The sequence below is a fragment of the Rattus norvegicus genome, chromosome 15 (assembly GCF_036323735.1).
Source record: "Rattus norvegicus strain BN/NHsdMcwi chromosome 15, GRCr8, whole genome shotgun sequence".
Classification (NCBI taxonomy): domain Eukaryota; kingdom Metazoa; phylum Chordata; class Mammalia; order Rodentia; family Muridae; genus Rattus; species Rattus norvegicus.
The window spans coordinates 4,021,604-4,046,054 of NC_086033.1; the positions used below are offsets into that span (position 1 = coordinate 4,021,604).

Sequence of the window (24,451 nt, forward strand, 5' to 3'; positions counted from 1 at the left end):
TTTCTGAATAGCCAAATTTTATTTTATTTTATTTTATTTTTCTCACATATTACATCCAGTCAGAGATTTCCCCCTCTCCTTTCTTCTGGTCCCTTTCCCTCTAAGCTATAGAACCATCACATACATGCAAGTCAGACCATACAGGCTCCCTAATTGTTGGTGCAGTCTCTGTGAGCCCCTCAGAGTCCTGGTTAGTTAATTCTGTGGGTTTTCTTGAGGTTCCTCAACCCCTCTGGTTTCTGCAATCCTTCCTCCTCCAAGCGTCACCTAATGTTTGGCTGTGAGTCTATGTATTGGCTCCCATTACTGTTGGTTGCAGCCTCTCTGATGATGGGGCTGGGTTAAGGTCTGTGCGTATAGCAGAATAGCATTAGCATTAGGAGACATTTCAGTGCCTTTTTTTTGGCTAGTTGTATTTGGTTCTATCCTAGATCTCTGGGCTCTCCAGCCTCTGGTTCCTGGCCCTCCAGGCAGTTCAGGTATGGGCTACATCTCATGGAGTGGGTCTCAGGTTGGACCAGGCACTGGTTGACTGCTTCTGCGGTTCTGGACCTCTTTACCCCGGCCCATCTTGTAGAACAGACTGTACATTGAAAGTCCTGTGGCTGGGTTGATGTCCCAGTCCCTTCACTGCAAGCCTTGTCTGCTTACAGAAGATGGTTCTGTATCTCCAAGGAGTCTTCACTGGGTCACCCTGGTAAATCTCCGGCAGATTCTAGTGTACTCTGTTCTACCTCACCCCGGAAATGCCCCTCTATTCCAGGAGTCTATCCCTCCACTACCACCCTGACCTGATCCCTCCTGTTCCCATCCCTACCGGTCCCCAGTCCACAATTCCCATGACCTTTTAATATCTATGAAAAAAAGTTCTAACATGGGGCTGGGGATTTAGCTCAGTGGTAGAGCGCTTACCTAGGAAGCGCAAGGCCCTGGGTTTGGTCCCCAGCTCCGAAAAAAAAAGAACCAAAAAAAAAAAAAAAAAAAAAGTTCTAACATGGTGGTGTATACTTAACACTTAATGGCCAAAGGTAGTTGGATCTCTGGGAGTTCGAGGCTAGTCTGGTCTACATACCAAGTTCCAGGCCAGCCAGGAACACACACACACACACACACACACACACACACCCCGAGTCTCCTAAATGTTAGTAATACAGACACATTTTTGAGGACACATAGCTATCCCAGCCCCCATCACATACACCTACGGATTATTTACATCGGCCCCACAGCTCGTCCACTAATGGCTCCATGTTTCTCTTGTGACTTGTTCAAGACTCAGTTCATCTCAGTGTGACTGACGCTTCGCCTCTTCTCGGCCTCCCTGGAAGCCACGGTTCTCATTTTTCTCTTCTGGCTCCACTTTCATCACATCCACATCTTCACTTTTAATCTTTCTGTAAATATGCTCTGTTCTGAGTCATCGCATTATAAAGATTAAAACATAACTCAAGAATCTTCGTGTACAACACTTTTTTTTTTTTCTTTTTTTCGGAGCTGGGGACTGAACCCAGGGCCTTGTGCTTGCTAGGCAAGCGCTCTACCACTGAGCTAAATCCCCAACCCCACGTGTACAACACTCTTACCTGGAGTCTCATGGTCAGCCAGTCCAGGTCATCTGCACACCTGGCAGGGAGACAGTAATTTCAGTAATATGCGTTTCACAGACTTCTGCAATATTTTCTCTTGTTGACTAATGATTTTTCTTCTCTTCTCCTTTTCTTCTTTTCCTCCTCCTCCTTCCTTCTTCCTCTTCTTTCTCCTCCTCCTCTTTTTTTTTTTTTTTTTTTTTTTTTGAGACAGGGTTTCTCTGTGTAATAGCCCTGGCTGTCCTTGCTTTGTAGACCAGGCTGGCCTCAAACTCATAGAGATCCGCCTGCCTCTGCCTCCCAAGTGCTGACAGTAAAGGCATGTACCACCACACCTGGCCAATGATACAATTTTTGAGAAGTCATACACAGAAATTTAAGAGAAATCAGTATGGGACACATAACAGGTGTTATAAATCTATTTTTAAACGATAGCTAGTTCTCTGTAACTACCTCCCAGGGCCAGCAGAGGGCACTGCACACATCCTTTTTGACACTGACTTTTCTTTTCAGACCATCAAATTGGATCCTCCCACAAATCCTTTCTCCAGCAGAACAAAAGAGAAGGGAGCAAAAAGTTGGAAAATGTTTTATTGTTAAAATGCAAAACATATATAAAAGTAGAAAAAAACAGATCCATGTGTACCTGTCATCTAACTTCAGCAACCATCAAGTTAGCATTACCGCCATTTTCACCCATGTCCTGCCATCACACACAGTGCTTTGATTAAGGCGTGAGCCATCACTGAGCGGCCAGACGGTTATTTTGAAGGAAATATCCAGTATGTGCCATTTGGCCCTTACGTAATTCAGATCGTAGATCTAGTAGGTAGTTCTCTACTTTTATCTTTTTGTCTTTGAGATTGTGTCTTGGTTCTTGCTGTGTTGCTCAGGCTGGTGGGAACCCCTGGGATTAAACTGTGCACCCCCCTTAACTCTCCTGGTAGCAAGGACTGCAGCTTTTGTAATGCTTTTGGTTTATTTTTCTTTTCTTTTTTTTTTTTAAAGATGGGTTTTTTTTTTTTTTTGTGTTATGTGTGAGGGTGTTTTTTTTTTTTTAAAGATTTATTCATTTATTATATATAAGTACACTGTAGCTGTCTTCAGATACACCAGAAGAGGGCATCAGATCTCATTACAGATGGTTGTGAGCCACCATGTGGTTGCTGGGATTTGAACTCAGGACCTCTGGAAGAATAGTCGGTGCTCTTACTGCTAAGCCATCTCTCCAGCCCCCTATTTTTATTTTCTAAACTTTACATTGACAAATAAAAAGTATATACACTTACTATGTAATGTGTGTTTTGAAATATATATATACATATATATACATATTTAATATATATAATGAAATGGCTAAATTGAGCCCATTAACACATGCATTTCCATCCATATTTCTTGTGTTTAAATTTTAAGACAGAAATACTTGGGGTTGGGGATTTAGCTCAGTGGTAGAGCGCTTGCCTAGGAAGCGCAAGGCCCTGGGTTCGGTCCCCAGCTCCGAAAAAAAGAACCAAAAAAAAAAAAAAAAAAAAAAAAGAAATACTTGCTTTCTGTTTCTGCCAGATTGGTCTTTCTAAAGGAAAGTTCTAATTATTTTTGCTACCCTGCCCTACAAAACCTTTTTTTAAGTTTTTTTTTTTTTAAATAAAAAGTAAAACAGCACAGGCTCATTCATGAGCCCCATGGTAGGATGGCTTTTTAAGTCTTGTTCTTTATGAAAGTCACCGTCCTCCAAACAACACAACTGTCTGAATGTTGCCTCTAGTTCTCAGGGACTCAGCGCCCTCTTCTGGCCTCTGTGGACACTGCACACTGAATGATGCACATTCATACTTGCAGGCAAAATATTCATAAAATAAAAGTAGTTTTAAATTTTTGCTTACTAGCACAGCTGGGTGTGTTTGTGTGCGTGCACGGGATATCTGGGGTGAAAGGAGACCTTGTGTGCACAGTGCAAGTGTGGATCTCTGTGGGCTCCTGGGATGAACTGCAGGTTGGCAATGCTTGTCCAGCTGGTGCTTTACCAGCTGAGCATTTCCAAGCTTCCCACTTTCACTTATACACACCAGAAGAGTTAACTGCGGGACGTTGTTGCTCAAAAGTTAAAAATAGATGAGACAAAAAAATCTTTGTACATAGTAGCCTACCTAATTTCACTTATAAGTAGTTACCACCACCACCACCACCCTCCCCCGCCTTTGGAGCCTTCTAGCACCTATGTACTTCCATATTCCTGTCTAACATAATACTTTGATTTTCCTCTCCTTACAATCTTATAATTTTCTACTGGCTATTCTTGTAATTTTTTAAAAATTACTTATTTTATCTATATGAGTACACTGTGGCTGTCTTCAGACACATCAGAAGAGGTCATCGGCTCTCATTATCGTACTGGGAATTGAACTTGGGACCTCTGGAAAAGCAGAGCCTTTAACTGCTGAGCCATCTCTCCAGCCGGTCCCTGTATTTGCTAAGGTTTATCTTTATTGCTGCACACGTGAGTGCCGGTGCAGCTGGCGCTGGCTCATAGATGTCATCAAGCTGGATTTACAGGCATCTGTTAAGAGCCGGATACGGGGCCATGAACCAAGCCCGGGCCCTGTGTGAGCCCAGAGCCTGCTCTTAGTTGCTGGACCGTTCACCAGCCCTGCTTCTGCATGCTAAATTTTGTCCCCCCCCCCTTTTTTTGACAATCTGTTCATAGTACATACTTAAGATCGTTCTAAGAAGAAGGGGAAACATTTGATTAAAGTCGTTTGTGTCCTGTGAACGTGAAAACGGCTCTTCTCTTCCACTAGGATCGAAGACAATGATGGTGAGTTCCTGTTAATAGAAGCGGCCGACTTTCTCCCCAAGTGGTTGGATCCGGATAACAGTGCCAATAGGGTAAGTCCACCTGGGCTGAGAGAGTGCAGGTGAGATCTGCCGCATCGTTTCCTGTGTCCCCAGGCTTCCCGGAGCCCACGGGGAAACTAAGACCACTGCTCTTTTGCAGGTGTTTTTCCATCGTGGGGAGCTGTGTATTATTCCTGTGCCGAGGAAATCCGAAAGGATACCCTGGTTACCCACGACGCCCCCAACGATCCAGCAAGCGTTGAGTATAATCTCAGCACACCCAGAAGCTATTCTGGCTTCAGAATCTGTACAAGCTGCTGTGGACAGGCGCATCAGTGGGTAAGAAAGGGAACACCGATGCCCTTAGCTGGGGAACGCTTCGGTACAGTGCTGCCCAGGTCTTTTTTTTTTTTCCCCTTTTTCTTTTTTTCAGAGCTGGGGACCGAACCCAGGGCCTTGCGGTTGCTAGGCAAGCGCTCTACCACTGAGCTAAATCCCCAACCCCGCTGCCCAGGTCTTTATTTGCACACAGAAAGCCTTCAATCTGGGTTGATGCTCACCTGCACTTTATTGACTGACGTCACTTTTCATGAAACTGACAGTTAAGTTTATGGAATTTAAAATCAGAAAATAGATTGACTGATTGGTTGGTTGATTGACTGACTGAATGAGATAGGGTCTTGCTGTGTTGCCCCGACTGGCTTTGAACCCCTGGTCTCACGCTAACTCTTTCCCCAACCTCCTGAGTAGCCGTGGTTCCAGGCGTGTCACTGTGCCTGATGTAGATGTGGTTCACCTTCCCATCCAAAAGTGTCTTTTCTTCTGCATGCTTAGGTGTCAGGCAAAGTACAGTCTATGAAAATTCCAGATTGGGGCTGGAGACAGAGCGTCCTGGTTAAGCACACTGGCTGCTCTTCCCAAAGACCTGAGTCACAGTCTATAACTCCAGTCCCAAGAAATCCCAACAACACCCTCCTCTGGCCTCAGTGGGTACCGGGCATACATGTAGTGCACAGAGATGCATAGAGGCAACACATTCATGTACATAAAATAGTAGATTTTAAAAGATAAAATAAAAATCGAGGTTTTTAAAGTGGAAAACCTAAAGAAGACAGCGCGATACGTTTGGCCTTTTGTTTTGTTGTTTTTGGTTCTGGAGCTTCTGTGTAGTCCTTTAACCTGTGTAGTCCTTTGACCTGTGTAGTCCTTTGACCTGTGTGGAACCCTTTAGGCTTCATTTCGAAGAGAAGGGAAGTCCTAATAGCATTTTGGTTCAAAGTATTGTCTTAACAATACTACAGTTCTTTTTTAGCTGGACGTGCTAGCTCACACCTTTAATCCTAGCACTGTGGTCAGAGGCAGGAGGATCCCTGTGAGTTCCAGGCCAGCTTAGTCTAATAAGCAAGTTCCACGCCAGCCATAAGCATATACTAAGACCCTGAAAACAAATCCTGGTATTACATATAAGATAAATATAAAAAATACATTTAAAGAAAAGCATTCGCTACCTGTCACAGGTATCCAGAAAAAATTGGAGCCTCCCTCCACCGAGCACACTGCTTCCTTCCAGCTGGCATCGTGGCAGTGCTCAAACAACGGCCCAGGCTGGTGTCTGCCGCTGTCCAGGCCTTCTACCTACGGGACCCCATTGACCTGAGAGCCTGCCGTGTCTTCAAGACATTTCTACCCGAAACACGGATAATGGCATCTGTGAGATATCTTCCTTGGTTTCTATAGTTTTCTTATCGATTTACTGATTCTCTGAGAATGTTAACCTCTTCCTTCCTCCCTTCCCCTTTTTAAAGAAGCCCCAGGTGTTGGCAGTGTTACGAAGTGCCTCACTTTGTAGCTTAGTGCATACGGGCTGTATCTTCACTACTTTTGTATTTATTTCCCTCTCGGCAATAAAACATTTCATCTCTGAAGAATTATTATCTTCTACCCCTCTAAGTTGCCATAATGTAATTAAGGATAACTGCACTTGTGCCAGCTCCAAGATGGGCAGTAGGGTAAATGTGTGGATGTGCATCTCACGACTGTTCCTGGAAACAAGCAGGAAGTGCACAGCCCGAATCCTCTCTGCGCTTCCTTCCCCTGTGGCTATGTGAGCACGAAGCCCGTGGGTGGACTGACTTATATTTAATATGAGATGATACACAAAACCCGATTTGAGGAAAGGCTCACATGTTTTGTGTCCCAATGCCCAGGTCACTTTCACGAAATGTCTGTATGCACAGCTGGTACAACAGAAGTTTGTGCCCGACCGGCGGAGTGGATACGGCCTCCCACCTCCGTCGCATCCCCGGTACCGGGCCCATGAACTGGGCATGAAGTTGGTAATGTTGAACGAGAGAACTACCTCACTTCTTTCTTTTCACTTCTTCTCTCCCTCCCTCTCTCCTTCCCCCACCTTCTTGCCTTCCTTCCTTTCTCCTATTGGAAGAGCTTTAAGGGCTGGAGAAATGGCTCAGGGCCTACAGTACACACCGCTCTTGCAGAGGGCTCCTTTGATTGCCAGCATTTATACCAGGTGGTTCACAACAGCCTGTAATTCCAGATCCAGGTCATTCGCAGGCTTCGGGCCGCTCTGAGTACCTGCATTCACGTGTACATACCCGCACACTCACACGCATATGCACACGCACGCACCGACACACACTCACATACACGCATACAAAGACACGCTTGAGCATTAGTGATAGAGACAGAAATGACTCAGATCCCTGTAGGCAACAGTTTCCTGCTGTTGGTCAATGTTTCAGTTGCTTGTCATTTCACCCAATGGTGAATGACACAGAGTAGGAACTCTGGAAATGCGTCCCGTTTGTATGACAGTGAGGTTCAGCACTTCATTAGAGCCTCAAGTGAGTTATTCAGTAAATAGTGATCCAGCCGCCCTGAAGCCATCTGTGAATGAAAATCGGTCCCTTCACACTTAGAGCCAAATAAGTTCCACTTGGATTAAACTTAAAAACTGAAGCTATAAAATTAGAAAATACAGGAAAATTATCATCTGTTGTAAAAATATAAAAAATAAAGCAGTCTTTTTATCCCCACTAGGTCCATCACTGCAGTGCCTCAAGATATCTGCTAGATAAGTCTCAGTCAGCAAAACCTCTCACCCGCTCTGCTTCATCCCATATCACACTGCTGAAGGCCTCTCTCTGAGCCTGGCAGCCATCTCTCTACCCATCTAGTTCCCAAGGCAGCTTTCCATGCCAGAAGCACACATCCCAACTCCATGGCGGTCCTTCTGCTGCCACACACTCTCCCAAACTCAGTTCTCCACACGAAGGAAGACACAACACAATAACCTTTGATCCAATTGATAAGATATAACTGAAACATAGAAAGCCCTGTACACATCCATCCCTTAAGAACATTTATAAAAACCTGTAAAGACACAGCGTGGAATCTTAACGTCGGCCTCCATGTTGTCTCCGCCTCCTCCCTCCTCCCTCCTCCGTTCCCGTCTCCTCCTCTTCCTTCAAACTCTCCCCCCCATCCTTCCTTCTCGTCCAATGACAGGCCTCATTCTATCCTGTACCTGCCTCCCCTGTGACATCATCCCACAATCATCTGACTAAGAAAGACCTTTTTTAGGCGTGACTTGCAAGCAGGATCAGTAAGAGGCTGACTGATTTGATTTTGTAGAGATTTCTAGCTAAGCACAGTGTCCATCTATGATGGTAATTAGAGTCCAGGAGTCAGAACACACCTGCACAACAGGTAGCAAGACTGTCTCAAAGAACAACACAACAGTAAATGGAAGAAGAGTCTACATGGAAAAGAAAAATGTGAACTCGAGATGACAGAAAGCCTGGAGAAGGAATATTAGGATATTCCTGGAGGAAATGATTCTAACTGTTCAGAAGCTGAACTAATAGTTCACATAAAAAGATGTACAAATGAATTTTAATTAAACACGAAAAAATGCTGACTTCTGCTCTTGAAAGTTAATATAATTTAAAACTACAATATAGTGTTCTCCACCACAGGATTGGCAAGTATAAAAAGTATGAGAACATATACTGGGTTGGTAAGAAACTGTAAGAATACATAAAGGAAAAAGATACTTCATGTCTGGCGTGGTGGTGCACCCCTTTAACCTTAGCACTCAGGAGGAAGAGGGAGACCTCTGAGTTCCAGGGTAGCCGGGGCCACAGAGTGAGACCCTGACTTGTAAAACCATGAGAGCGGGACAGAGAGAGGGAGAGACAGCCGATCCGTCCCTGTGGGGAGCAGACAGTGCTGATCCCACCCACACTGAGACTGCCAGCACTACCCATTGTCCTTACCACTGTCACTTCTGGAAAGGCATTTGCAGGTGTGCACCACACAGAAGTGAACTCAGGAGCGGTGTCTGTAGCACTGAGAGCTCAGCGCCCAGCTTACTTCTGAGGGGAGAGTCTGGGCGCTGGTAATAATCTGTTTGAATTGTTGTCTTGCATTATTCTTATGTTGTTTTTTTTTTTAACCAAAGTTCTTAAAATGAAATTCTCACTTTTCCTGTGTCTGAGAATATGCTCAATTTACTTATTTTCACATTTCATTTCAATATATTTCAATAAATAAAGCAAACTTTTATCTATTTTGGGTGCATGGTAGGGTTGGGGAGCTTGCCATGGTGCACATGAGGTTCGAAGGACAACTTTGGGGAGCTGGTTCTCCACTTCTAATGTGTGGATTCCAGGGATTGAACCAGCACTGAGCCACCTTTTCCACTCAGAAATAAATGCTTACTTTTTTTTTAAATTTAAAAAGTGTTCTAAGTGAAGCTGGGCATGGCAGTACACACCTTGATGCCAGCGCTTGGGAGGCAGAAGCAGGTGGATCTCTGAGTTCCAGGCCACCCAGGGCTACATACTGAGACCCTGTCTGAAAAAAGCCACAAAAGCAAAAAATACTCTTAAGTGTTCACATGTCTTGTATCACTGTGTTACCTCGTGTATAATGGGGCTGAACGAAAAGAAATTAATCTATGATGGTAGAGAAAGAACGAAGTAACATAATACAAATTTTGTCTGTCTCATGTAGGCTCATGGATTTGAGATTTTGTGCTCCAAATGTAGCCCACATTTTTCTGACTCCAGGAAATCCCTTGTCACAGCTTCACCGCTCTGGGCCAGCTTCCTTGAAAGTCTAAGAAGGAATGACTACTTTAAGGTGAGTCTTGTGCTTATTTCTTTTCATGAGTGAGTGTGTGTGTGTGTGTGTGTGTGTGTGTGTGTCACTGTGTGAGTGTGTGTGTGAATGTGTGTGTCACTGTGTGTATGAGTGTGTATGTGTGTGCGAATGTGTGTATCAGTGAGTGTGTGTATGTGTGTGAATGTGTGAGTGTGTGTGTGTGTGCGTATGTGTGAATGTGTATGAATGTGTGTCTATGTGTGTATGTGAGAGTGTGTGTGTGAATGTGTGCGAATGTGTGTATCAGTGAGTGTGTGTATGTGTGAGTGTGAGTATGTGTGTGAGTGTGAGTATGTGTGTGCGTATGTGTGAATGTGTATGAATGTGTGTGTCTATGTGTGTATGGGAGAGTGTGTGTGTGAATGTGTGTGTGAGTGAGTGAGTGTATGTGTGAGTGTGTGAATGTGTGTTTGAATGAGTGGGTGTATGTGTGTGTGTGAATGTGTGTGTGAATGTGTGTGAATGTGTGTGTGTGTGAGTGTGTGTGTGTGTGTGTGTGTGTGTGTGTGTGTTTTGTGTGTTCTCATGTATGGAGGCAGAGGTGGGTGGAGGGTGTCTTCCTCTCACTGAACTTACTGAATGACTGCACTGGTGGCCAGGGAGCCCAGGATTCTCCAGCTCTTCCCTTCTAGCTCTGAGGTTACAGGAGTGTACTATCATGCCTGGATTGTTTGTTTTATGTGGGTCCTGGGGATTCAAACACAGGTCTGTACGCTTACACAGCAAGACCTTTATCCACCACTGCCATCTCCCTAGCCTCTGTAGTTTTAATTTTAAAATCTACAACTCACAGGAAATCAAGTCATGATTCATTTAAAAGTAAGATATAATTATGGAAGCTCAAATAGAAGGACACCTCAGATACTCAGGCATGGGAAGCAGGCAATGAAATAGTATTTATCGAATATTTATGATACTAGAATTGTTTTTAAGTTGTTGTTGGTGTTGTTTGAGACAAGGTCTCTTCTGTAATCTTGGCTGTCCCGGAGCTTACTATGTAGACCAGTTTGGCTTCAAACTCAAAAAGATCCTCCTGCTTCTGCCTTTCAAATGCTGAGAGGCCATCCCATCCAGTTTTATTTTTAAAAATCTTTTAGGGGCTGGGAATTTAGCTCAGTGGTAGAGCGCTTACCTAGGAAGCGCAAGGCCCTGGGTTTGGTCCCCAGCTCCGAAAAAGAGAACCAAAAAAAAAAAAAAATCTTTTAAATTATGTAGTTAAGGGGCCATGTCTATGGTACAGCATGTGGAGGTCAGAGGACAACTTGTGAGAATCAGTTTTCCATGTGGGTTCCCAGGGTTGAACTCGGGTCATCAGGTGGACAGTGCTTTACCTGCTGAACTATCTCGCCAGCCTAACATTGGGGAATTCTAATTTTATGTTTGTCAAGCAATAAAATGTATTACTTGTATCTGATGAACAACTTCTAAAGCTTGAAAAGGCAACATGAAGCTACTAGACAAGAACATTAGCAAAGATAGGGATCTTTAGAAACTACAAACCACAGTGGTCTACTTGGAGAACGAGAGACTGTGTGGTGCTCAGCCCAAGGCTCAGGGATCATCTCAAAAGACAAGAACCAGGGATAGGAGAGTACAACAAAATAGTGTTTTCCAGACAAAGCAGGGCACTGCACATTTGAACCCACAGCTGCCGTGACCTGCCCAAGATCAAGCTAGACAAAACCCCAGCATGGCAGGGGGAAGCGATCGCAAAGTCCTACCCTGGCCGAGGACAGTTGATGGCTACCAGCAGAGGGAGAGCCAGCTCTCTTGAATCTGGCCCCTGAGAGACTAGTCTCAATCAGCACATGGCCCTCCACCCATCACAGGCTAGCATGAAGCAGACTCAGTGGATTTAAAAACACACAGATATGAAATGGGAAGGAACAATGGTAGCGAGACAGGAGAGGAGCTGGAGGAGCATGGGAAGGTGGACTCGATACACCACCTCATGTACAGGTATGAAATTCTCACAAATTTAGAAAAATTACAAGACAGGTGTGGTGGCGGCATATGCCTCTAATTCCAGCACTCAACACAGAGACATGGGAATCAATGCCAGCTCAAGGCTAGCCTGGTCTACATCATAAGTTCCGGGCAGCTGAAGCTACATAGCAAGATCGCAACCCAAACAACCAAGCCAAAATGTTTGAGAATGTGCTAGAGAACCACGGGCACTTTCACTCGAACTTCCGTTTCAGGTGATCTTTTATGAGAAACATCCAGAGTGTCGAAAGCCTCTAGCACTATTATGGTTATAACGATTGTGTGGTAGTATGAAAAGGTGTGGGAGAGTGTGGTACGTTTCTAAAGAGTAAAATCTTCGGCATGTCGCTACCGTGAAATCGTGTGTAGACAGTAGAAAGGAAGCTGTGGCAGGATTATGTGGCTTTTGGTTCTGTTTGCCAAACTTCCTGTGCCTTGTTTTAGAGGTTAGTTACTAATTAGTCAATTGTAAATTAATTGATAGAAAAGCTTGCAGACTAGAAGAGGCCTCTGAATGGTAAAATGTTAAGTGTTGGGGCATAGTCTTTTTTTTTTTTTTTCTTTTTTTTCGGAGCTGGGGACCGAACCCAGGGCCTTGTGCTTGCTAGGCAAGCGCTCTACCGCTGAGCTAAATCCCCAACCCCGGGGCATAGTCTTTAATCCCACCAAATACATTCAGACCACTGAGACTCTGAAGCCGACCTGTTCTACATAATGGATTCCAGGCCCCCAGGGCTATACAGTGAGACCTTGTCTCAAACAAAACAAAACCCAAGACAGCAGCTAGCCTAGTGTCTTACTTGCTTGGAAGAAATTGGAGTCCACACATATATAAACTAATGACAGAACATATGTCAGGCCTGGGACCTCTCTGAGTTCCTGAGTGTCATATGCTGCTTTTTTCAACGTCACTGGTAGGTAGCTGTTTAATGACGTAACGCATAAGTCCTGTTCTAATGTCCGGTATCGTGTTTTCAAGGGACTGATGGAAGGTTCTGCTCAGTACCAGGAGAGGCTAGAAATGGCAAAGAACTATTTCCAGCTCTCCATCCACCGGCCAGAAAGGTGAGTTACAGTGAGGACCCGCACAGAGTAAGACAGGCTGGCAGCCGGGTAGTTCTTTTTAAATAATGTTTTAAAACCTATTTATTAAGGTTTATAATGTATAATGTATGTATGAGTGTAGGCACAGGCATGCCATGGTGTGTGTGTGTGTGTGTGTGTGTGTGTGTGTGTGTGTGAGAGAGAGAGAGAGAGAGAGAGAGAGAGAGAGAGAGAGAGAGTGAGAGAGTGTGAGAGTGTTAGGACAACTTTCAAAGATTCGGACTTTGAAAGTTGTGCTTGGTGGACTCTGGAGGTCAGACTCAGGTCATCAGGCTTCCAGGGGCATCTTGGCTGCCCTAAGTAAGACTTCTGTTGTTGTTATGAAAAGCACAGATACTCTAGTACAAATAGGAAATGATGTGAGGAGGAAGACATTTATTCCAAAGTTGCCCACTATTATTTTGATTTATTTCCTTCTAGAGATTATAGATATTTTTATTTCTGTACTAATTTTACTTATTTATTTTTCTGAGTCCTTTTTGTTTATTTTTTTTGTTTTTGGTTTTTCAAGACAGGGTTTCTCTGTGTAGCCCTGACTGTCCTGGAACCCGCTGTGTAGACTTCTGTCTGCCTCTGTCTCCTGCCTGAATTAAAGGCATGCACCACCGTTTGCCTGGCGAGTACAGTTTTCTTTGTTTTTTGTTTTTTGATAAATGGAAATACTTTATGGAAAAACAATGGAGACAGACACTGCAACCGTCTTTGAAAGAGACCTTGAGAGTATGCGAGGGAGCAAGGAACCAGCAGTGGGTTTAGCCTTAGGGACCAGGGATTGGGGATCACATTCGTCAATACTTCTAACTATTGTATTGTGATCTTATAAATGTCTCTGATGTCTTACTGTGCTTACAATTTCTGTTGTGCCTCAATTTTTAAGACCTAAAACGAAGTCTTCACTTTCTGATTATGAACCCAGTGTTATCTTTCTGATAATGAACCCAGGAGACAGAAGTAGGGGGAGGAGAGAGAAAGACTAAACAGTAGACTGTGAGTCTGCCTGACGAAGTCCAGTGCTATCCTGGGGGAAATGTCTCCTGTTGTTGTCACCTCCAATATCATAGAGGGAGTCAGGTATGCTGTCATCTAACCAGCAAGGGGCATGCAGCTCAGAAGAAACTCACTTAGGGATATTGGTTCTTTAGAACAGAGAGGAGAAAGTTAGGGGTGAGGGCACTGGGGAGCTTCACTTGTCCTTCCGCAGGTGGTGGAAACTCTGCAGAGTCCTTTCCACAGCATCGTCCATGGTGACCAGTGGCCGGTACCCAATGAGCCTTCTGGCTTTCTCACAGCTGCAATAGTGAAATGTCCCAGCCAGTGCCACCCGAATTGGTGTAAAAGTTGGCTGGATTTGGATGAGAGGGCTGACCACAGTCACCAGTAGAGAGAGCAGGAAAGCAAGATAGTAGGCCACCCAGCAGGGGACGTGGGACTTGGGGGCCTCATACTTGAGGCCTGTCAGAATGTGGGACAGGAACGTCCAGAAAGGGATTGGCTCATCGTTGGTGATGTGAGATGCTGTCCCACCCAGAGCTGCATCTCTCTCGGGAGAGGTGCTCAGCCGTTAAGATGTCCATGAACTACACTCTCCATGGAGTCCACCAGGTTCTTCCCACTGCCAGTCATGAACTCCATCTTGCCTTTCTAGCTGCAGCAATTAAGATTGGGACCAACTGGGGGTCCCTTGGGCCAAAAATGCTATGAGGACGAATGGCTGCAGTTAAAAACTTCTTCTTAGGGTCATTGTCATCCAGTATGCTCCTTCCTGCGAGATCTCTGTATAGTAGCCAGTGACTTCATGGCATGAGGGAGTCTTCAGTCCCATGATTTATGCCAACGCCCTCACAGACAACACTGGCACTGAGGGTTAAAATGAGTCTCTGAGCTCCAGCCTCTGCACGTGTCAGTGGCAGCCTTGGTGCCAGTGAAATTCCCTCTATAAAAGTGCTCCTTGTCCTTACTGTATGGCAGGGGTGGTGCACAGGGGAAAACTGCTTACACCTTTGAGAGCTGTTGGCTGCACAGGTACCTATGACGAACTGCACCCGGGGTCATCAGAGCCTTGGTGGACACCAAATACATTGACAGCCGAGCCTCGTGCAGCAACTGCCCCACCGTGTGCTGCCCCAGGAACCCAGAGCCTCCAGTCACTGTGCGCTCTTAGCTTTGGAAACGTCACTTATCAGATGTGTTCCTGTGACCTGGCCTCTCTGATTCACCGTGGACAGCTTGTTCCATCATGACTCCATCATGACTCCAAGAATGGCCTTGTTTGCGGTCAGCTCTTCTGGGTTTAGACACTCAGAGGATCCACCTCAGCTTGTAAGCAGCCCACAGCCAGCGACACTGTTCTGTGTTTTTTAATTTATATATAGGGCTGGAGAGATGGCTCAGCGGTTAAGAGCACCGACTGCTCTTCCAGAGGTCCTGAGTTCAAATCCCAGCAACCACATGGTGGCTCACAACCATCTGTAAAGGGATCCGATGCCTTCTTCTGGTGTGTCTGAAGACAGCAACAGTGTACTCACATACAAAATAAATAAATAAATAAATAAATAAATAAATAAATAAATAAATTTATATATATATATATATATATATATATATATATATATGAATTTTGCCTGTATGTATATCTGTGTACCATGCATGCCTGGCTCCCTAGGGAAGCCAGAAGAGGGTGTCAGGTCCCCTGGAGCTGGGTTACAGACAGTTGAAAGCCGCCATGATGGTAACTGAACCCAGTTCCTTTGGAAAAGCAACCAGTACTGTTAACCTCCGAGTCACCTCTACAGTTCTTCATATTTGAGGAAGTGGAGTACTGTAAGGCACACAACTGTTCTCGCCACTAAGGAAAATATACAAGCTGCTTCAAACATCTACTATTTTATGCTAGGTGTGATGGTTCACTGGTATAATCCTTGCTCTCCGGAGACTGATGGAGGAGGGTCCGTGAGAGTTTGAGGCTAGCTATGTAGTTTCTAGGCCAACCTGGCCCATAAAGAGAAACCTTAACTCAAGAAACAAAACGAGCAGGATTTGGAAGTTTCAAGGGAGACTCCTACTCTCAGGCCAATCCTTTTCCAGCAGTTCTGATTTGCTCTGGTTTGGTCTTTTGACCTTTGAGTCAGAGTCTCACTATGTAGCCTAGGCTGGCCTCATATTCTTGCTCCTCTTGCCTCTTCCTCCCGAGTTTTGGGATTAAGGACATGAACCACCATGCCTGGCTTTTTAAAGTCAAACTCTTCCTCCAAACCTGTTCTTGAATCCCAGTGCATACATATCTTTTTCTTCTTTCATTTATTCATTTTATATCTGTGAGTGTTCGCCTGCCCCGTGTTTGTATTCCATGTTTGTTCTTAGTGCCTGCAGAGGTCAGAAGAGGGAATTAAATCCCTGGAACTGGAGTCACTAATGATTGTGAGCTATCGTGTGAGTGCTGGGAAACAAGTCTGGATGCTCTGCAGGAGATAAGTGTCCTTAACCTCTGAGCAGTTGCTCCAGTTTTCAGAGCCTTTTAATAATGGGGTTCATGACTCCTTTTGTCTCTCTTTTGAAACAGGGTCTTGCATAGCCCAAGCTGGCCTTGAATTTACCATGTAGCTCAGGTTAACCTTGAGCTCTTGATCTCCTACCTCTGCCTCCCAAGGCAAGTGCCGGTTAATCTCACAGTCTTTTACTAGCACCAGCCACTCTCATCCTCATCGTCTGTGGGTCTAGTCTGTAGCTCTGGTTATTATTTTCCATGTCCATATGTAAACCTGGTTCCCAGCCCCTAGTGATTCCCCTTTTTCTTTTTTATTTTTTTTTTGAAGATTTATTTAGTTATCTTATGTGAGTACGCTGTTGCTGTCTTCAGACACACAAGAAGAGAGTATCAGACTCCATTACAGATGGTTGTGAGCCACCATGTGGTTGGTAGGAATTGAACTCAGGACCTCTGGAAGAGCAGTCAGTGCTCTTAACCTCTGAGCCATCTCTCCAGTGCCAATGATTCTTCTCTTTCAATTCAACCATTAGAGCCAGGAAAATACCTCTTTGAACATGCTATTACATTTCTTCTAATATGAAAATCTATAATTCATTATTGTAATAAAATTACAATAATGAAAAGTACCAGAAATATTTATCAAAATACAAACTGCAGTGTACTTTTTTCAGATTTATTTTTAAGTGACAGATAAAATTGTGCACATGTTTTATATATATACCGTGGTGTTTTAAAGTGTGTCTCCTGCAGAATGTTTAAGTCTAAGTAAAAGGCCTATTTCCTCATATACTTGACAATGTACTCAGAACACATAGTGAGCTGTGAATGTTCTGAGTGCGTGTGTGCCGGCCACAGCATACTTGTGGAAGTCAGAGGACGCCCTGCAAGAGTGGGTGGGTCTCACTCCTGTCAGGCCCCGTCTAGTCTTTAAAGAAGCTTGTTCACACCCCAGGGAAAGTAATTCAGTGCTTTCTTCCACGTCTCTTTAGTATTTGCTGTTTCCAAATGACTGTACTTTGCCATGTTTTTAAAAGTATCTAGGCTTGTTACATTGGTTAATTTCCAGTACCTTAGCGCAGGCTGGCCTCAGACCTGCCCCGCTGCACATCTGAGATTGGTTTGGAAGTCCTGACTCTCCCGCCTCTACCTCTCAAAGTGTGCACTCTCATATCCACCCGCGTTTTCCCGCTTATTGATTGTTTTTTCTCACCCGGTAATGCTTACATAACATGGGGTGGGGACAATGTACTCTTGTTAATGAATTTGCTTCATCTAAATACTTGGGACGGTTCCATCGGTGTGGCCAGTAAGTCATGATCCGCCATAAGAAATGCTCGTGTCTTCCGTTCTTTATAGTTCGCTTGCCATGAGCCCAGGTGAAGAGATCCTAACCCTGTTAGAGACACTGCCATTTGACATCGCCGAGCTCAAGACAGAAGAAGCTGACCTTCCTCCTGAGGACGGTGAGCAGGGGCAGGAGCATGGCGGGAAGGGAGGTCAGCATAGCGGGAAGGTCGGAACTGAGACACCGTTCCGGGAGGGCCTCCTGTGACACGACACTGCTTTCCTTCTCAGATGACCAGTGGCTAGACCTCTCGCCAGACCAGCTGGATCAGCTGCTGCAAGACGCTGCGGGCAGAAAAGTCTCTCAGCCCGGTCCCCAGAAGGAGGAGCAGCAGAACTGTGATGTAGGGCAGGTCTCAGACAGCATGAAGGCCTTCATCTCCAAGGTGTCAACCCACAAGGGGGCAGAGCTGCCCAGGTGAGTGCACTGGGCCCGCCTGCCCAGTCAGTCGTTCCAGAGGCTGAAGCCATGGTCTGTGGAAAGTGTCGTGTCTACCTAGACTTTCCCAGAACTCACTATATCGACCAGGCTAGCCTTGAAAGCACAACTGTCTGCCGCCTCTGCCTCCAGAGTACTGGTGTGAGTACTGGTGTGAGTACTGGTGTGAGGAGTACTGGTGTGAGGAGTACTGGTGTGAGGAGTACTGGTGTGAGGAGTACTGGTGTGAGGAGTACTGGTGTGAGTACTGGTGTGAGTACTGGTGTGAGTACTGGTGTGAAGGCTGTGGGCTCCCATGCCCAACCTCTTTAGACTCTCATTCAGAATCTGTAGACTCCAGCGTGCAGCTCTCAGCAAACTCAAGCTTCTGATCGCCTACCATGCAAGCAGGCTGGAGTCCTGAAACTCAGAGAGGGATTTAAGGAACCTATCACAGAGCTGTGAAGTTGTTTGTGGCAAGTAACTAGGGAAAAAGTGGATAGATTATTACCCGCACAGCAAATATCCTTCTTTTCTATGGGATTGACCAGAGGCTGTGCACACCATTGACCACAGGCTGTGCACACCATTGACCACAGGCTGTGCACACCATTGACCACAGGCTGTGCACACCATTGACCACAGGCTGTGCACACCATTGACCACAGGCTGTGCACACCATTGACCACAGGCTTTGCACACCATTGACCAGAGGCTGTGCACACCATTGACCACAGGCTGTGCACACCATTGACCACAGGCTGTGCACACCATTGACCACAGGCTTTGCACACCATTGACCACAGGCTGTGCACACCATTGACCACAGGCTGTGCACACCAACAGGTACATCCTGGTGAACTCCTTCCCCAACCCAGTGAACCTTGGTCACTGTGGGTCAGTGTGGGTATTCCTGAACTGTAAGAAAAGATATGTTTATGCTCATTATTTGTTATTAAGAAAGAAAGAATGGGGGGCTGGAGAGATGGCTCAGCGGTTAAGAGCACTGACTGCTCTTCCAGAGGACCTGAGTTCAATTCCCAGCAACCATATGATGGCTCACAATATGATAGGATCTAATGGCCTCTTTTGCTGTGACTAAACACAGCTACAGTGTACTCATATAAAATAAATAAATCTTTTAAAAAGATTACTTTCAAAAGAAAGAACAAGGGAAGGTACAATTTTATCAATTTGAAAAGCTTCGATTTTAGTTATTATTGTTTTCTTGCCTTAAGCTCACATGAAATCATGATCTTCCTGACTTCAATTCCCAAATGCTGGGCTTAATGGTATAACTTGAAGTCCTATAAGACTCCATGCAAATGAGCTCAGATAATCATTTCTTCGACAAATGGGTCATCAAATACATATGCTTAAAAAAAGTGTAATTTTTACTTTTCCATCACCAGATTTTTGTATTTCTGTTGCTACTCAAGGTTAATAAGCACAAGGAATTTTTCTTATTTTTTTAAACTGAAATTTCTCTTGCTAATCTTTTCTTGGATATTTCTGGTACTTTCTATAAGAATAGCACCATCTTTGAAAATACCTCAAAGAACTGTGGTCAGGAGAAGTTACATGCTCTTTTCCCTTTTTCCTTTCAGAGACCCTTCGGAAGCCCCGATCACTTTTGATGCAGATTCTTTTCTGAATTATTTTGATAAGATTTTAGGTGAGTTACAGTGTGGTGCTTCCTGTCGGTCACTGTTGCTGGAGGACTGGGGCATTAGATCATTTATGAGCCGAGACACTACTTTCTCCTGACACTTTCAAGCGGTTTTAGACCAGAAAGTTCCGCCCTGTTGACACACTTTACAGAGGCAGCCAAGAGTGCTTGGCTTGCTAGCTGCCCACTGACCGAGGGCACGCACCTTTTCTGTTTGAAAGGGTTTTAGTGTGGTTTCCATCTTTGTTTTTCCTTTCAGATTTAATGTTTTAGAAATCAGTGAGAAAAAGGAATCAGCACAGGGGACTGGGGAGGTAGCTCGCACAGGGGACTGGGGAGGTGGCAGCCAGCGATGTGCTTGCTGCACAGGAACGTGAGGCCTGAGCTCAGATCACTAGCGTTCTCGTAAAAAGCCCGAGTCCCAGGCCTGAGGGACAGATAGACAGGCCGATCCCTGGAGTTTGCTGCTGAACTCCAGGTGCAGTGGAGAGGCTCTGTGTCAGATACAAGGCAAAGACTGATGGAAGACACCTGACATCAACTTTCATCCTCCACATGCATGTATGCACATGCAGACACACGGGCACACACGTATGCACATGCATGTATATACACACAAAACAAAACCACAGGGTGTGAATAGACTGCACACTGGAGGATAACAGGAAATGTTTGAAAATGGTCAACTCTTCCTAGTAAACAAGCAAAATAAATGCATGATTTTTTTCTTACCTTATAGAAAAAATTAACAATTTGCTATTTTTAAGAGTTGGAGAAATGAACATCATCAAACTCTTCAAGAAGAGATATGTCATCTTTTTACAGGACAGTTTGAGACTCTTGGAAGTCATTTTCACTTAGCAATTTCCCTTCATGCTTTGCTCTGTGAAAGATATATGGTCACTGACTGTCACTACAGTGCTTCTCTGTAGTGCCAGAGTCCTAGTTCATTTACCCAAGAGAGAAATGGGTGAATAAGTCACCGTCTCAGGAGTTTGCACGGCCATAAGAAAGTGTGAAGTCACCCGTCTTCCGCAAGAAGAAGAATACAGACATAGAAAGAATATACAAAAGCAGACCGTAGTTCATCTACATTTAAGAAAGAGAACTGTGGGACTGGCTTAATGGTCTTTCAAGGAACTGGGGTTTGGTTCTGAGAAATAAGTCAGGTGGCTCACAACCTTCTATAACTCCAGCTCTAGGGAATCCAATACCCTCTTCGGGCCCATGCTACACACCTGGGAGTATGCACGCACACACACACACACACACACACACACACACACACACACACACACAGAGGAGTATGCATGTACACACATGGGAGTATGCATGTACACACATGGGAGTATGCATGCACACACACACACACAGGAGTATGCATGTACACACACACAGGAGTATGCATGTACACACATGGGAGTATGCACGCACACACACACACACACCCACACACACACACACACACACACACAGGAGTATGCATGTACACACATGGGACATGGGAGTATGCACACACACACACACACACACAGAGGAGTATGCATGTACACACATGGGACATGGGAGTATGCACGCACACACACACACACACCCACACACACACACACACACACAGGAGTATGCATGTACACACATGGGAGTATGCATGCACACACACACACACACACACAGGAGTATGCATGTACACACATGGGACATGGGAGTATGCATGCACACACACACACACACACAGGAGTATGCATGTACACACATGGGACATGGGAGTATGCATGCACACACACACACAGAGGAGTATGCATGCACACACATGGGAGTATGCATGCACACACACAGAGGAGTATGCATGTACACACATGGGAGTATGCATGCACGACGCACACGGAAGTGTGCATGTACACGCACAAATGAAAATCTTTTACTGGATGGAGGCAAGCTCTGTATTTGCCTGTACACAAAGCTGTGGCTGTTCCATCCGACATCTAGACCCCAGCCGAGTGTTCAAGGATGTCTCAGAGAAGTCAGGGAGCTAGGAAATAGTCTCTGTGTACTTGAATGTTGACATCAGTGCTTATTTATGGAGTTTTCTAGTTTTTAATGTGTATTTGTATTTCTTAAAGACTTATTTTATGTATGAGTGTTTTGTCTGTGTGTATTTATGTGCACAATGTGTGTCCCTAGTCACCGAGATGGCCAGAAAGAGTGTTGGATGCCCTAGAACTGGAGTCCCAGACAGTTGTAATCACTGTGCGAGACAAGTGCTCTTAGCTTCTCTCCAGCTCCCGGACTTTTATTTCTATTTTTTATGTTTTGGTCCTCATACCTGCAACTCAGTCTCTCTCCCACTGAGCTATACTCCCAGCCCAGTGTCTAAATAGAAATTATTATTGTTGTTGTTGTTATTATTGGTGGTGGTGGTGGTGGTGGTGGTGGTGGTGGCAGGCGTGTGTGTAGTGTGTGTGGGAGTGTATGTCTAACATGGTTATAAAGATCAGACGGCGACTGTGTGGAGTGTTCCTCTCCTTCCACCGTTGGGTCACCAGGACACACTGCAGGCGCCTGTCCTTGGCAGCTCTCTCAAAAGGCCGGCTTTGCATCTTCTTAAGAAAAAGACTTTTAATCAGATTCACATTGAAAAACAGGTTGAATCTCTTGACTCAGCCTGTTCTCCTTCCTATAAATGTCTCCCTGAATCACGGTTTTGGGAAGGGTTTTTTTTTTTTTTTTCCTTGAGACAGGGTTTCTCTGTGTAGCCCTGGCCATTCTGTAACTCCCTCTGTAGACCAGGCTGGCCTCAGACTCAGAGATCTGCCTGCTCTTGTCTCCCAAGTGCTGGGATCAAGGATTCTTACAGAGGAGTAGGATTAAGTCATTTGGTCCTGGTGGAACATTCCAGTCCTTCTGAGAGGTATAACCCTGCTCAAAAAATGTGACCAAGTGGTTCTTCCTGTTTCAATCATGTAGGGACAAAGCCTCAGGAGTCAGACTCTGATGACCAGGACGAAGATGACTTGGAGTGTTTAGACAGCGACGATGACTTGGGCTTGGAAGCTCAGGAGTCTGAATCTCTGAAAGGAGCTCTTGGCAGTCTCAAGTCCTACATGGCCCAGATGGACCAGGAACTGGCACACACCTGCATGGGAAAAAGCTTCAGTACCCGGAAGCAATTGGTAAGTGTGTGTTAGCCTGTCCTTCTCTAAGTGTCTTAACCTGCCCTTCTCTAAATGTGTGTTAGCCTGTCCTTCTCTAAGTGTCTTAACCTGCCCTTCTCTAAGTGTCTTAACCTGCCCTTCTCTAAATGTGTGTTAGCCTGTCCTTCTCTAAATGTGTGTTAGCCTGTCCTTCTCTAAGTGTCTTAACCTGCCCTTCTCTAAATGTGTGTTAGCCTGTCCTTCTCTAAGTGTCTTAACCTGCCCTTCTCTAAATGTGTGTTAGCCTGTCCTTCTCTAAGTGTCTTAACCTGCCCTTCTCTAAATGTGTGTTAGCCTGTCCTTCTCTAAGTGTCTTAACCTGCCCTTCTCTAAATGTGTGTTAGCCTGTCCTTCTCTAAGTGTCTTAACCTGCCCTTCTCTAAGTGTGCGTAGGAGAGTGAGTCATGTTTCATCTGAGTTTCCCTTTCCTTTCTTTTCTTTTGGATTTGTGAGGTTTGAAATAAATGAGTGCTAATTTAATTAGCTGACTGATTAATGTAAGAATTGGCCCCAGGACCTGGGATGCATGCTAAGCTCAGAGCCCATCACTAAGCTATACTCCCAACCCCAAGAGTGCTAGTTTCCCATAGCATTGGTGCAGCGAAAGGTTGTTGAGGCCAGGTGCAATGGCGTACTGTGATTCACAGCTGCGGACAAGGCTGAGAAGGGAGGAGGAGCGATTGAGCCCAAGGGTTTGAGCCCCACGGGGCCACATTGAGTCTTCGAAAGAAGGGCAGGTGCCAGGAGCACAGTTCAGTGGTAGAGCAGGTATCTGGTGCACAAAGCCTTTGGTTGATTCCTCAGCCCTGAAAGGACAAAGCAGTTTATAAACTTGGTTTTCTATACATAAATGTAATGACTGCTTCTTCCTCTCCTTTCCCCTTCTCTGTCCCGCCCCTTCCTTTCCTTCACCATAGTGAGTTTCCCAAAGTGGCTTTAACTCTTGGGTTCAAGTGATCCTCCTACCTCGGCCTCCTGAGTAGCTGGGTACAGACATAGCGGGGAGAGGCTACCGCGGAGATGGCTCAGCCATTAGAGTGCTTGCTGCTCCTGCAGAGGACCTGGATTCAGCAGGGTAACTCACAACTCCAGTTCAGGAGACCCGACGCCCTCTTCTGCTCTCCAAAGGCACCAGGCATGCCCTGGGTGCACATAGATCCATGCAAGCAAAACATTCGTACGCATAAAATAAATGCATCTTATCAAAAACCCCAGAATATTTAATTTCTTTAAAAATGTATCTATGGGTGTTTTGTGTGCATGTATGTCTATGTACCATGTGTATGTATGCTTGGTGCCCTCGGAGGCCAGAAGAGGCATCAGATTTTCTAGGGCTGAAGTTACGGATGGAACTGGAATTACATCAGTTGTAAGCTGCCAAGTAGGTGCTGGGAATCAGTCCTGGGCCTTCTAGATCCTCAGAAGGTGCTCCCAACCGCTAAGCTACACACACACACACACACACACACACACACACACACACACACAGAGCAAGAGAGAGTGAGAGAGAAATTACGAGAAGAGAGAGAGAGAGAATAAACTTTTAAAATATTCTAAAGAAGCCAAGCATAGTGGCAGGCAGCTTTAATCCCCGCATTCAGGAGGCAGAGGCAGGTGGATCTCTGTGAGTTTGAGGCCATC

General features: G+C 45.2%; 1 protein-coding gene and 1 pseudogene across 11 annotated transcripts in view; one reads left to right on the top strand and one right to left on the bottom strand.

Annotated features, from left to right (window-relative positions):
- Ecd (ecdysoneless cell cycle regulator) overlaps nt 1-24,451 on the top strand; it is a 31,489-nt gene that overhangs the window by 5,193 nt on the left and 1,845 nt on the right. For 3 of the 11 annotated variants that reach the window (XM_063274652.1, XM_063274654.1, XM_063274653.1), the window contains 11 exons: nt 432-479; nt 4,388-4,475; nt 4,585-4,763; nt 5,942-6,134; nt 6,632-6,760; nt 9,462-9,590; nt 12,577-12,662; nt 17,545-17,651; nt 17,764-17,950; nt 19,558-19,625; nt 22,584-22,789. In XM_063274652.1, the coding sequence (XP_063130722.1) occupies nt 432-479; nt 4,388-4,475; nt 4,585-4,763; nt 5,942-6,134; nt 6,632-6,760; nt 9,462-9,590; nt 12,577-12,662; nt 17,545-17,651; nt 17,764-17,950; nt 19,558-19,625; nt 22,584-22,789 (1,420 nt within the window). Of the gene's footprint in view, nt 1-431; nt 480-2,099; nt 2,416-4,387; nt 4,476-4,584; nt 4,764-5,941; nt 6,135-6,631; nt 6,761-9,461; nt 9,591-12,576; nt 12,663-13,212; nt 13,542-17,544; nt 17,652-17,763; nt 17,951-19,557; nt 19,626-22,583; nt 22,790-24,451 lie in introns of those variants that run through there. The other 8 variants (NM_001427195.1, XM_017599828.3, XM_063274659.1 and 5 more) reach the window with 6 other exon arrangements.
- On the bottom strand, nt 13,710-14,936 carry Nsdhl-ps1 (NAD(P) dependent steroid dehydrogenase-like, pseudogene 1; annotated as a pseudogene).